The sequence below is a fragment of the Morone saxatilis genome, unplaced genomic scaffold (assembly GCF_004916995.1).
Source record: "Morone saxatilis isolate NCDOM2014 unplaced genomic scaffold, NCSU_SB_2.0 Contig7, whole genome shotgun sequence".
Classification (NCBI taxonomy): domain Eukaryota; kingdom Metazoa; phylum Chordata; class Actinopteri; family Moronidae; genus Morone; species Morone saxatilis.
In genome coordinates, this window is record NW_023340246.1 from 18,828,657 (window position 1) to 18,843,127 (window position 14,471).

Here is a 14,471-nt window from a genome sequence, read left to right on the forward strand (position 1 = left end):
CTTGTGTCCAGCAGTAAAACTTTATTAAAGAAATTTGCATGTTCAGAACTTCTGGAATATTAAGAGTAGATGGCTTTTTAAGGATTTTGTTTATGTAAAAGACATATCAGACACACATTATTGTTCCAAGCTATTTGTATATGTTTTAATACATGTCTGGAGGGGATATTTAAAATTCTTCCATTTTAAGATTTAGTACCACATTGACAGGTGCGGACAATGAAGATGCATGATTGCAGACTAAATCACTTCAGTTTTGTTGCTTGCAGACATGATAAATGCAAAAAACAATCTATCTTTAATTCAGAGTAACTACCTTACTCTGAATTATACATATATCTTTCATATATATATATATCTATATCATATAACTCTCCAAAGACAGGCTTTCTTAACCAATGTGAGAGACTTCTGGAGCTCTCTTAAACCTAAGAGCATTCTTAAGTCAAAAGAAGTTTGATAAGTATCTTTTATTCTTAAGTTTCTGAGTAGGAGTAAAAGTAGGAGTTTTAAATATAACCCTGGATGATAGCATGGGGATGGATGCAGCCATCTTTGCAGCAGGCTCAGTGCGCTCTCATGTGGCCAAAAGCGGCACTGCGCCAGCTCAGATGCAGCAGCTCTCTGAATGAACGCTTCAGGAGCTCGAGCACGGCGCATTAAAATGCTGAATTACACCGCTAATACATAAGTAAAACATGATAGATCATCTGCACGCTTTAAATCCTCACAGATCTGATATCACACAGAGCAATCCATGCAGCAAATTGCTACATTTGCCTTGTTGGATTTAGAGCGCTGAAGTGAAAGGTTTTAATCAGGAGAGTAATTGCGTTTGTTAATGAAGCACGACATTGCAGAGGAGGCTGGAGCCTGGAGCTCGCTGGCTGATGGGATTTTCTCCAGACAGTCCTGAACGATTTCTGCTCCCGACTGAGGAGGTGTGATGTGTGGACTGCAGAGCAGACTGCAGCGCTCACAGCCACAAAAAAGCTCTCGTTCACTCTGTCCAACTGGTGCATAGGGAGTGTGAACTGGTTAACTGGTGCTGATTTATTTCACTGAAGCATTACCACATGTCAATATAGTCAGATAATACAATATGGGCAGGAGGAAGCAGGAGGAAATGGGTGTATTCTCACCTCCAGTTGATTCAACAGACGCCACAAGGGAGGTAAAAATATTGGAAATGATAAACTTGGCTCACAGATGAGTTCAGCTTGTGTCTTGTCATCTACTATGCATGATTTTTATTACCTTGGAGATAATATGATTTTGTTTTTACAGTATTTGGCATGCAGATTAAATGAATGCACAGATTAATAACTGGTTATTAAGAAAACATGCTATAAAATATGCTACATTTTCTACTTTATTGTCACAGGTTTAATGTTAAACACAAGATATAACAACATGTAGAAAAAAACAGGCTCTCAAATTCAGCCAAACACTGTATAATGGTGATATTGTCCGACTGTCGTTAATAATTATAATAATATATAATAATATATCAAAGTACTCCTGTTCATTTTACTGAACAACACATGTATTTCCAAGTAAATTTTTTTTAAGTTAAGTTAAGTTCAATTTAGTTGTCGATTACTTTTCTGTCAATCGACTTGTCGTTTTAGTTGTTATTCAGATCATGACTTTATTATTTTGTTATCAAAATAAAATGTTCCCTTGTCCTCAAGGCAAAGGTGAAGCTTAAAGTAGACAGTGACATTATAGGGTCATTTATTACATACATTTATACAAAACATTCATTATTGGAGGAAAAAACTACAAAACACATCAAGAAGAGCTGCAGATCTCTCATCATCTCAATTTCAAAGATCCATGTGGAACTGTGAACTGCGTACATTTGAATGTTGATCATCAGAAAAGCTGCTAAAATACACTTTGATGCAGCAAATAAACACCAAGCCAGTGTTGGCCATTTAACTAATAACTAGAAGTAGAAAGTAGTTTTTTTTTTTTTGATTGACTTTCTGACGGTCAACCTGGTTTATTAATGTATTTGTATTTATGTATTGGTTTATTTTATAGGTGCAGCACAATAAACACTGCTGTAATGCTGAGTTATCACATGTGTCTGAAAGGGAAACATAATGTTGTAGAAGTGCACTTTGTGTAAATATGCTAACATAGAGCTAGTAGTGATATGTTGTAGTCTGCTTATTTCTCGTCCCTACACCAGAGCGACGAGCTGGATCCCTTCCAGGAGCTGCTGGATGAGCAGCGCTACCCGGCCGAGGTCACCATGCCCAGCCCTAAACATCACAAGTACCCGCCCTGCAAGGAGAGCAAGAAGGAGCTCATCACGTAAGACTCTAAACCTGATTAACACAAAATTGTTATAGGATGTCTAGAAGTACTGAAAGCCAACCAGACTTCGCTTTATTGTCCCTTTATTGGAAACATATGCATTGCAGACATTCAGTAACTATTAACATGACCCAAAACAAAAACAAGTCTAGACCTAGAGGATGGAATGAAACTAGATAATAACCTTGCAAATTTAGAAACACAATGCAGTAGCAAAAGTAGAAAGTAATTGTGTAGGTTGTTTTTATTATTTTTTTTATTTTTGGCTGCTCATATCAACGTAACAAAGAAAGAGAAAAACTTTTCCTTTAAAAGCAAATTGTTTCCTGATCATAATGTACATTATTATTTAGCTCAGTGGAATAAGGACAGAGAAAACGTCAGTCCTGTATTGTTCACCTAATTCTCCCTCTTCTCTTCTACTGGAAAACATAATTTCCAGAGTCCAAAGTAGCATTTACTTAAAATGTTCCTCCAGTTTGTCATTTCACTTGTTTCAGTACCAATTTCACATGCATTTTATTGAAGAAAAACCATTGCATAAGTCACTGAATAAGATTTTATTGTTAAAAAATATATTTTTTAATGTGAATACGAGATTCACAAGTTAAAATTCAATTTGTGTCTCTTTTCCTCCTGCAGGTTGTCAAGCTGCCAGCTGGCCGACAAGAACATCCGCGGGATGATGACGACCAACGCACAAGAACTCAAGTAAGTCCACAGAGTCAAACTAAGTCTGAGCAGTTTGGAGTCCAAATGGGAGCCTAAACTACAAAACAGTACTCATTCAGTATCCTGACCTCCCCTGACACTGCTGTTGTGTTTGTGCCTTAGGTGTCCGACCCCCGGCTGTGATGGATCTGGACACATTACTGGGAACTATGCCTCCCACAGGAGGTACAGTAACCACGCTGCCTGCCGCCATGAATCAAACTACAACAAAAATATACACTACTTCTCTCTGTGTCTTTTTTTAAATTGTCTTCTGTCCTACAGTCTGTCCGGTTGTCCACGAGCCAAGAAAAGCGGCATCAAGATCCTTCACAGCAAAGAGGACAAGGATGACCAGGAGCCAATCAAGTAAGGTTTCTGAGAGGCTGCATAACTTAAATGTAAAGAGAAACTTTACTGTGTGAGTTTTGTCAATATTTTTATTTCATTCTCTCAATTGACTAAATTATGCTCTCAAATTACTTAATTTGCCTCCTCACCTTTATACCCGTCATACTGTTTTGTTTCACAGATCAAAATATGATCAGAAATCTTTTCTGCTCATAACCTCAGCCTAGACAAACATCTTAAATAAATGGTTCAATCGCTCTTTCATCATCTCAGAAACATATCAAGACCATTTCTTTTTACCAAAAGTCTGGATTCATACTTTTATAACTAGTCGGTTAAATTACTGTAATTTCTTGCTCTCTGGCATCAGTAAAAAAATCCCTCTCCTGTCTGCGGCTCATCCAAAACTCTGCCACCAGGATTTTGACAGACCCTGAGCAACATGAGGCTCCATTTTGAAGAAATGTTTCTGGCAATCTGACAAATCTGCGTCAAATATTCACTCCCCCTTCAGCTCTTTTCTTACTCCTGATAAATATATCTGGCTCTTTTCTGCTGGATGCTTCATTATGCTCACCAGATAGTCTCTAACTTTGTTTTTCTGATGTTTGGTACAGGTTTTATTCCACTAAAACAGCTGCCTGTTGCCGCTGGAAAAGAGGTTGATGAGAGAGAACTAAAAGAGTAAAGTTGTGGCTGTAAAACCAGAACCAAAACTTCTGCACGTTGCAGCAACTTACTGAGCTGTGTGTATAATACAGTTTTTATAACTTTATAAATACAAGATTCATATATTCTAGTGTGTAAATAGAGCTCATAGCAGCCACATTACAGGGAAGTCTGTCATGCTTCTGACAGATCCATCAATCTACTTTCTCTTAAAATGCTGCCTGTGTACGCTGACCTTTCTAACTTTAGGAGGGAATATTTTAGAGAGGAGCTGTGGTCAGTCCTCCACTTCACCTCCCGCTCCCAGCAGGCCGAGTCCAGTAAAGGTTAGCACAAGTGAGCGGTTGACATTTTCGTTAAAGCAGAGCCATAATGTTAAGCCAATATGACCTTGTGAATAATCTAAAGTTCAGCCGGTGTCAGTCTGCAGCCAGCTGTTGCTGCCACCTCTGTTCCATCCACCATCATCATTAACAGTGAAACTATAATTAAGCTTAACCTGAGCTCGGCTGGGGAGCGGTCCGCTGACGCTTGGCTCATTCTAATCAGCCCAAATGTCACTGCGAAGGGCGTTCTGGGATGCAGGAGGCAGAGCAGAGTGTCTGGAAACTGAGGTGGTGTCATCTGCAGAGCGAAAGGTGTTTGTCCGGCTCATGGTGACACCGCTGTGGCCAGGAGGCCTTGGAGGGGTGGGGGTGGGGTGGGGGTGTAAGTGAGTTGTGAGTTGAAGAGGATATGGATTTGCATAAGACTGCACCAGCGTTTTTCCTTATTTTAGCCCAATAACTTAAAGTTGAGCTGGTTAAATGGAGTGCTGGCAGCATATGAGGTGACAGGTATGACATTTAATCTCTATCAGCTGATAATCAAACAGCAGCAGGTGGTGGAGATGCTGTGGTAAGATTTAGTTTAATCTTTTTACAGCTTATAAGTGTTGGCAAAGACACTACAGAACCTTTTTCTTTTTGTATTCAGTCACGGGAAACATGTTTATTAGTCTATAAAACACATATAGTGTACATATTTTCTTTTATAATAATACTATACTGCTTTATATTTCCTAATGTAAATGTTTCCTTTTAATATTTATGTTCTTGAATTTACAGCACTTGTTTTTATCTTGTTTTCTGTCAAAATGTTAATTGTTATGCACCAAAATATCATGAAAAATTCCTTGTGTGTGACAATCTAGTTGGCAGTAAACCCCAGTTCTGATTCTGATATTGTTTGGGATGCTGTTAGTATTTTGTTTCCATGAGCTGTTGATTCAGTTCAGCATAAGCGGTGTGTGACATTTTGTGTACTGAACACCAAATTAAGTAAAAATCACACCCGAACACCAGTTGAGTTTTGTGCAACCATTCACACTTGGATGATGTTTGTGGAAAAGCAGACAATGTGACACTTTGTCCGTCTTTTCTTGTGTTTGTTCTTCCTCTCAGGTGTCCGGTGCCGGGCTGTGATGGACAGGGTCATGTGACGGGGAAGTACGCCTCCCACCGTAGCGCATCAGGATGCCCATTGGCAGCAAAGAGGCAGAAGGACAGCTACGTCAACGGCTCGCAGTTTGTCTGGAAATCTGGCAAGACAGACGGCATGAGCTGCCCGACCCCAGGCTGTGACGGCTCAGGACACGTCAGCGGGAGCTTCCTGACCCATCGGAGGTGGGCGTGGCTCTGTGTCACTCTGTTTCAACTATATAACAGTTTTTGTGTTTTTGTTATTATTACTGTTATCCTCAGCTCAGTGTTTATTCTAATGAACAATTTGCAAATCATATCACATGTAAATTGATTGACGCTGACAGGCTACCATTGCTTTTATTTCATTCCTAAAATTAAAATCAACTTGCACACATGCAGCAGATTTATAATTCATCCGTCGTCAATGTATGTGTGTGTGTGTGTGTGTTTTATTCCAGTCTCTCCGGTTGTCCCCGCGCCACATCTGCCATGAAGAAGGCCAGGATGAGCAGTGTGGAGATGCTGACAATCAAGCAAAGAGCAAGCAAAGGTCAGAACCAAACCCTAACCCAAAACCGATTAAAAATAAAACTTGTTTGGATCAAATTTAAATGTTGTTTTTGGTTTCAGGAATCGAAAATGATGAAGAAATCAAACAGCTGGATGAAGAAATCAAAGACCTGAATGAGTCCAACAATCAAGTGGAGTCAGATATGATAAAACTGAGGACACAAGTAAGATGATTTCTGTTTACTGTATCAGAAATACATTCAGAATATGCATAGATATCTGCTGGTGTGGAAAACAGCTTAAACTAGAATCATGTACAAACATCTAAGAGTTTATATTGAATAAATTAGAGAACCAACTTTCTATTTTCTCTACATTATATATAGTATAGTTTGCAAAAATAGAACATATTTATTTCCCTGGTTTCCCTGACTCAAACTCAGTGGTTAAGATGCTGACTGTGAACCACGACGTCAGTACTGTGTTTAATGCATCTCTTTCACTCATTCTCTCATCATCTACCACCCGCCCCCCCCCAGCCCAAAACAATCACATGCTAATAATTGATTTCCTCACATGCAGATCACCACCATGGAGACCAACCTGAAGTCCATCGAGGAGGAGAACAAGGTGATCGAACAGCAGAACGACTCGCTGCTGCACGAGCTGGCCAACCTCAGCCAGTCGCTCATCAACAGCTTAGCTAACATCCAGCTTCCACACATGGTAAGTTTGCAGGTTTGTTCGACTCATATTTTTACAGCTTCAATAGAACCTTTACAGCAACAAAAGTTACAAGCTTGGAAAGTAATATTTTCTGGTATCTAGAATTTCAGTATCACAATGGGACATAAATTGACTGATTGATGAAGAAACCTTATTTTATGTAAATATTAATTATATATAATATTATTTTGAAGACAAACTCACAAACTTAAGAAATTAAATGTTAAAGTTTTATTTTGGTAGGTAATTGGTCAATAACCTACCTACACAATAAGAGCTATAAGTTAATTCCTGAAATAGTGTGTAGCTTTTTGTTTTTGCCTTGAATTCTGCCAGGTAGCAGCTTCCTCCCCTGAACAGGCTTCAGGCTGTTATGTATTTGAATTAAGTTAGTTTGTTTTATTTTCATTTAGTTTGACCTGAGGTCAGTGGTGCTTCTTAATTAGATTATTTAATGAGAACAATCTATAATTTGCAATTTGACTATTTTGGTAGAAATATTGTGAGGATTGACCCGAACTAGTTGTCACACATTTCCAGAGGGATGTTAGTTTCTCTTTAATCTTTTATTGTTCTTAAAAATGAATTCTGTAAAAAAAAGTGGAAAAACTGCTGGTGAGATCAATTTTCTCCTTTTGCAACTTTTGTCTTTGGAATCATTGTTGTACATTCAAAGATGACTGTTGACCTATTTTCTTGCACTGATGAACTAAATAATAGACAAAATGATGTGTTAAGATTGAGATCTTTTGCAGAACACCAAGCTTTATTTTCATTTTGCTTAGTTTTACTCATCATTCTATATGAGGGAGTTTGGAGTTTGGAGTTTGGATTATGTTTGTCATAATATCATAATTAATGTGCTAAATTTGTTTCCTGCTTTGTTTTAAACACTGTTTGGGGGACAGTAAAGATTTGAAGTGATCCGAGGAGAGCTAACATCTGCTCGCGATTTTAATCCAGGGAGGTGTTAAAGTCATCTCCAGCCTTTTCTGTAGCGACACTCAGGTTTTTTCCTCATCTGCTTCTTTGTGTTCGCCACCTTCTTTTTTTTCCCAGCAGTCCATGCTGTGCTTCTTCTGTGCTTTACAACGCCTCACAGAGTTTCACATAAGGAAACAGCCCCGTCTTTTTTCAGTTTGAGTGAAGAGCTCATGGATGGTTTGGCGTCATGTTGTCTCAGTGTAGAAAGAAGACTGGGGCTAATTGGATAATCTCTCTCTAAACAGTATGAACCCGAGTTGCTTGATAACTGGACTATTAGCCTCCTGTCCTTCCATTCATGTGCGAGATCGCTTCATATCACACTGCAAGAAAAATGTCTGTCTTAACAAGCAATCTGATCTTCATCCCCCCTATAAAACAAGCTCTGAATCTTGCATCAGAGTGGATATTTTCACATCAAAAACAGTAGAATTGTTAGACTTTTCCCTTTATTGTTTCCAGAAAAATGCCAAATAAGTCTCTGTTCACAATGCAGGACTTCATTCTCGGATCCAGATTGGTGGTCAAATCTGTATCTGTATTGTAGGACATAAGCTTTGTAGACATATCTATAACAATACGTGAGCTAAGAACTCTGATTGGCAGAGTAAAAAAATGACAAACAATGTCTTTGTCCATTTTAAATGACATTGTCTGTTATTCTTTCCATCGTCTTGTTGTTATTTCAAGTACGATAACACTGAGAAAACTTTCAGCTGCTGTGCGAACAGAGCCGGAGGGGGAATGACTTGCTAAGGCGGACGTTGTGTGTTTTTTTTCTCAGTGTAGCTTATGAAGCCTTGTGACCACCGCCGTGTGTCTAGCGGGCTAATAGACTTCTCTGTACACCCTCTCCTGTAGAGACCGCTGCCACAGAAAGAGGCCCCAGTAAAGCATAACTGCTGTTTACAGATGCCTCCCAGAGTAAGAGATCCATTTATCCTTTATCCAATTATCCTTCTCTTCTGCACTGTCATCCTCCCCTTCCTATAACTCCTTTAGGCCACTGTGGCGTCTGCACATCAAACTATCCATTTAGTATACAAGAGTGTAACCATCTTTTTAAATAGTGACAGAAACTACCTGCAGCTGTTCCAGACAAAAACCATCTGATGTGGCTTGATACCTTTTCCAAAATGGCAAAAAACATTGATTATATCTGAGAAGCTACTGGGGATATTGAAGCTCTGAGAAGATGTCTTAAAAAATAATTTGTCTAACTGAAATAGGTAATTTAAAAATGAGACATCCGAGTCTCCTCTGAGACATGGACCTCTGACTATATGATACAAATCAAATTCACATGAAAAAGCAACATTAAGAGGAATTTGTTTCAGAATCAAAATGAAATATGAAGTCCTGGTTCTGCTAATAATAGTTTTAGATCCACAAACCTGGAGGAAGAGCTGCTCTGGAATCAAAATAATCTGATTGGTTGAGTTAAACAGTGCAGTTATTGCACTGCAACTTGGTGCAAGTTAGGTAACTGGCAAAGACAGTCATAATACAAGTATATGTAAATAAGGATGAAAAACAGATTTATAAATAAAAAGTAAAGTAATTCAAATTCTGATGGAAAGAAATACAGATAAAATAGTGCATGCAGTAAAATAAAAATTAATTTGTCAGGGAAAGCTGAAAGAAGTGGTGGTCTGGGGGAAATTAAATAAAGATTCCTTACATTTTATGGATGCCTTACAAGGTTATCAGATCTGTGCATCCCTAGTTTTCAAAGGGACCATGTGTTAGCAGGAAATAGTTTTGATAAAAACTCATTCACCAAGATGAATGCATTATCCAGAGTAAGAAGAAGACACCCTTCTGGGAAGAGGGATGTTGCTAATTTTTCAGCAACATTCAAATTTAATTGCTTTACCCCCAATTGTAATGGGGTGAAGGCAGAAATAAACAGATATTTCAAAACCTGGACAAATAAAACAAAAACTACCTGCATGGCTAGATATACTATTAAGTGTGAGTGTAAAAATATTTAATTGTGTCATTTTTGTTATATTTGAGATGTGGAATCATCTAAAATAGATGTCTAGGGCTCAGAAAACACATGCAGGTTAAAAAGAACTAGGCCTAATATCGAGCCCTGAGGTACGCCACATGTACAGTGGAACTTAGTAAAACACTTAACGCTTATTTGCTTTGCCCACTGAGATTGAACTCAACCAATAAGATTGTTGTTGAAGCCAAAGCTGCTCGGTCTCTCAGAAACACTTACACGACCAAACTCCCAGATTTGCTAGGCTAAGCTGAATTACCAGTGTCTCTTTCATCTCCCCATTAAACTCCCATTGATTTTTAACATCCTGATTTTGTCTCCATATGCCAAACATTAATCTTCCATCTATCCACAAGCTAACCATCCCTCTCCTGATTTTTGCATGGTTTGGAGTTGCACTGCGTAGATCTTCACAGGCTGAAGTGTAGATATTAGTCATATTATTAAAATGTAATTAAAAGGAGTATTTCAGTGAGTTTGTGTATCTGAGCCATGCTTTCCTGATAGTGGTCCCTCCCTCCCTTGCTGCTCGCCTGTCTTCCAAACCTTTCCCACAATGTCTAATATACTGTCTATAAATACACACACACACCTACTCTAATCCGTCTGATTGTTTGTTTCTTCATGGGTTTCTTTCCCCTCACAGGAGCCAATGAATGAACAGAACTTTGACACTTATGTGAGTACATTGACAGACATGTACACTCACCAGGACCAGTACCAGAGCCCGGAGAACAAGGCGCTGCTGGAGAACATCAAACAGGCCGTTCAGGGTATCCAGGTCTAGCCCTGATCAAGGCCAAAATAACAAATGCAAAGCAAAAACAACAAAAAAAAAAAGTCAAAAAGAGGGGAATTGGTTGTTTTTTGCTGCTGTAATCTACCATAGTTCTTTTATTTCTTCTGCTGTTATGCTCTCAACTCCATGGGTATCTCTTTTTATTTTTATTATTTTGATTGTTGTTGCCTTGCTTTGAAAAACAATTACCAACATTTTAAACAAACATTCACGTTTTGTACATTTTCATATGATCTAATATAATGTGATGTACTGTTTATAGCTGCTAATGTATGCACATTCTAGTGTATATGTATGTATTTATTTATCGTAAGCTTGAATCATTTTCTTTTTTTAATTTCAATGCGATTTACATACATAAAAAAACTGGGCGTCACGGGTTTAATGGGGAGCACAGCTGCGAACGTGAAGAGCAATCATTTTCAAAAGGCTTCTCTCACGAGCTGTAAAGCTGGAGGTCGTTTAAATGGATGTGAATTCATTCATTTTTGTAATGTTTTGAAAGTGGACCGCGTGGACACTATTATTACTGTAAATCTTTGGCTAAAATTATAAGAAGAACCAATGCTATAAGCAAGAAGATTTCAAACATCATGACACGGAAACTTACTGGTGCAAAATCCCATCATCCCCCTTTTTCAGAGTTGTTTCGTTTCAAACTGTCCTGTTCTGTCGCTTTTCTTTGTTCATGCGAAGAACGAAGCGGGAAGACCCTTGGCTTCAGAAAATGTAGGAGACAATCTGCCATTCTGAATTTCTTTTTAATCATCAACCTTGAATAGCTAATAGGACAACGTGTCAGCAATATTGGTATGATAATATTAAATCGTTTGTTTAGATATGGGATGCAATCTATATGAAAAAAAAAATGTTTGGGTATATGCAATTTCTTATGAATAAAACTAGCAAAGAGCTGATAGATCTTTTTACTAACTATAAATGTATTGCGTTTTGTATAAACCTTTTACTACAATCATGTTTTAGGAATCTGACGCGGGTGAAAGGACTTTGGTTCTGTCATGTTCGACTTTGCACAGGGACACCTTTGTTTCCATGTTTTGATGTTTTTATTGTCGATTAAGAGGCACTTGGCAGACGAAAGGATTTGTAGATATGATTTTCCTTTCTAAAGGCTGACGGCTCCACTGGACTTACAGGGTCAAACGTCCCCATCCGTCATTGTATATTGCACTCGTCCTGTAGAAAACGTCTTTCCAATCATGCATCTTATTGTCTGAGCCACAATGGGACATGATGCCAGACGACATGATGACCAAGCAGCACTTTTTTAATTAGCTTTTGATTGTTATTGAAAAGATGAATGAAAACTAGAGCCAGCAGTCGTAACGCGATGTCTGTGCACTGAATTTACCGACTGAGTATTTGATCTGAATCGGCTTTACGATGACATTCAGTCTGAAATCACAGTACTGATGGAATATGTTTTCTGAACACCGTCGATCATGCATGCACTTTATTGGAGTATGTCAAAGTATTATCACGTGGTAAATGAAGCAAAAACTGTACAGCGAGTTTGTGGAAACTGTGACTTCGACAAGACTTTGTGCTGGTGATTCCTGTTTGAAAGCCACCTGGAGCAAATTTCACTGAGTTGATTTGTTATTTAAAGGAAAACTCCCCCTCTGGTCCCCTTACTCTGTTAACCCCCTCCGCTTTGTAACATCCAATCCATTTTAAAAGACATATCAAAAACAGAATTCTGATCCACACAAGAAAACTCTGATAAATGCTGTTTTTAACACAATTTAGCAAAAAACAAAACATGAATGCATCGTTGCATTGGTTAACATGAGACCTGTTTCTCTCTGTAAAAGCAACTTTTTACAACCTGTCAACAGAGCTGTGAAATGAGAAGAGTTATTTCTGGTGTCCAAGGTTTTGCGAAAGTTCCGTTTCCATCCAGCTTTCAGTGCCGTTATTTTTCAAAGAAATACTCTCCAGTTCTGATGTAACTGATGCCAGCAGCATCTACGCTAACCTCAGCTGCCATTGCTTTTTTCAAGAAAACAGTCACATCTCGTAGCTCATGCCGTAGCTGACAGTAGTTCCTCAGAGGACGCTGATTGGTTCGAACCACATAGCTTGAAGTCTTGCAAAACGGATTCTCTCGTGATTTTGTCATCGCACAAGTTCAGCTGCATCCCTAGTTTTCAAAGCGACCATGAGTTGAATAGGAAGTAGTTTAAAACTCATTCACTAAGGTAAATGTATTATCCAGAGTAAGAAGAAGACACCCTTCTTGGAAGACTTGGAACAGGAACAGACAAACTTGCTTTACCCCCCAACTGTATTTGAGTGGAGGCAGAAATAGACAGATCTCAAAAACTGCTCAAATAAAACCAAAACTACCTGCATGGCTAGATACCATTAGGTGGAAGGGAGAACATTTGGGTGAACTAACCCTTTAAATTGAACTTTCCAAATATATAAAATTTGTAAGATTTACGTCAGAAGAGTAAAGTCATAAATACATCAAGAATATTTGTTAAAAAGGCATTAAAACGTGCCACTTTGGGTTTGAATTACACACTTTCACTCAATTTAAGCCTAATATAGCTCCAATGTGATAATGTCAGACTGTGTGGAAAATATCTGTAAAAACATTTAAGGGGAAAATCTAGAGTTAACCATCTATAAACCAAATCCCAACCATTTGATTGGTGACTCAGGACCCCTAAAACCTCATGTTTACCCACCGTTTGATATGACTGAAACATTTCTCTGCTGTCAGTCCAGTTTTCCACAGAAAGGGGGAAAAAAATCAGCTAATGGGGAGTTTTCCTTTAAAGATGTTTCTTTTTGGACTTCTGCTGCAAAGCCTCATTCCCTGACTTCACATCTCTGTCCAAAGCTTTGTGTCTGCAGCTTCCTGCCAGTAAACTACTGCATTAGATAGACTGACAGCTTGTATTTTTTATTTAGTCAGTTATTCTTACTGATAACAAAGGAAATGGGAGTTAAAGCACAATTCTGCCACTTAAAGACAGTCAATAGACTAGATATTGTAATATCAGATGTAAAAGCTAAACTGTAACTATTTACATAGAGAATCTCAACACTAACATGTGACATGCTAGAATGCAAAAGAAAACCATATGAATATTTGTGAAATCATCAGTTTATGAAAATGTTACAGTTTCTTTTCAGCGGTGCATTGATAAGGGGTTTTTATACAACATTCATTTTCTCTCCTTTTACCCCTTTTTCTCTGTTACTTGCAAAACTTTCAACAACAGTTTTCTTACCACATGGCATGGGTTTTGTTGGTATTTTTGCTGTATGTTTAAGGTCACGAGTTGCTACGTGATATTTTAATTTGACTTGTGAAGTTTGTACAATTTTTATCATGCTGGTGTTGGCATCTCTTGCTCTGAATAAATCTTGTGTTGCAACACTGTTTTACGACCTGTTCTTGTTTTGAATTGAAAGTTAATAATGATCGTTCATTTGGGAATACATCTATTTTTTAATGTCAAATGTATTTTTTTTTCTTTCGGGGTAGCTGTTAATTTCAATTCAAAACATGTTTTTGACCAAATACCTCAGTTTTGATGTCTATAGAATTTGTATTGATATATAATCTATTGATGCTCATTGTGATACCAGCAGAAAAGTCTGTTTTTGTATAATAATAATTAAAAAAAATATATATATTTTTTATTTTAGTCCATCATATCTCATATTGAAAAAACTAAATATTTTTAGATTGCCTTTGTAAGTAAATCATAATTTAATTTAAATGTATAAACATGTAAATTCAATTCAATTTCAATGCAGCTATTGACAAATATCACCATATATTTTTATAAATATTTTTATATTTTTGACCAAATACCTGAATTTTGATGTAAATGAGTGATATTTTAGTGGAGACAGTTAATCGCTGTGATGCCAGCAG

The 14,471-nt window shown here is 37.8% G+C and overlaps 1 protein-coding gene across 1 annotated transcript in view; it reads left to right on the forward strand.

The window, feature by feature from the left end:
- The window catches only part of myt1la (myelin transcription factor 1-like, a), a 63,205-nt gene extending 49,287 nt beyond the window's left edge, over nt 1-13,918 (forward strand). Inside the window, exons 15-24 of the mRNA XM_035678087.1 lie at nt 2,201-2,325; nt 2,971-3,039; nt 3,163-3,225; nt 3,325-3,408; nt 5,502-5,723; nt 5,981-6,072; nt 6,153-6,256; nt 6,615-6,758; nt 8,604-8,666; nt 10,400-13,918. Of these exons, the coding sequence (XP_035533980.1) occupies nt 2,201-2,325; nt 2,971-3,039; nt 3,163-3,225; nt 3,325-3,408; nt 5,502-5,723; nt 5,981-6,072; nt 6,153-6,256; nt 6,615-6,758; nt 8,604-8,666; nt 10,400-10,540 (1,107 nt within the window). The 3' untranslated portion in view covers nt 10,541-13,918. The remainder of the gene's footprint in view (nt 1-2,200; nt 2,326-2,970; nt 3,040-3,162; nt 3,226-3,324; nt 3,409-5,501; nt 5,724-5,980; nt 6,073-6,152; nt 6,257-6,614; nt 6,759-8,603; nt 8,667-10,399) is intronic.
- The last annotated feature ends 553 nt before the right edge of the window (nt 13,919-14,471 follow it).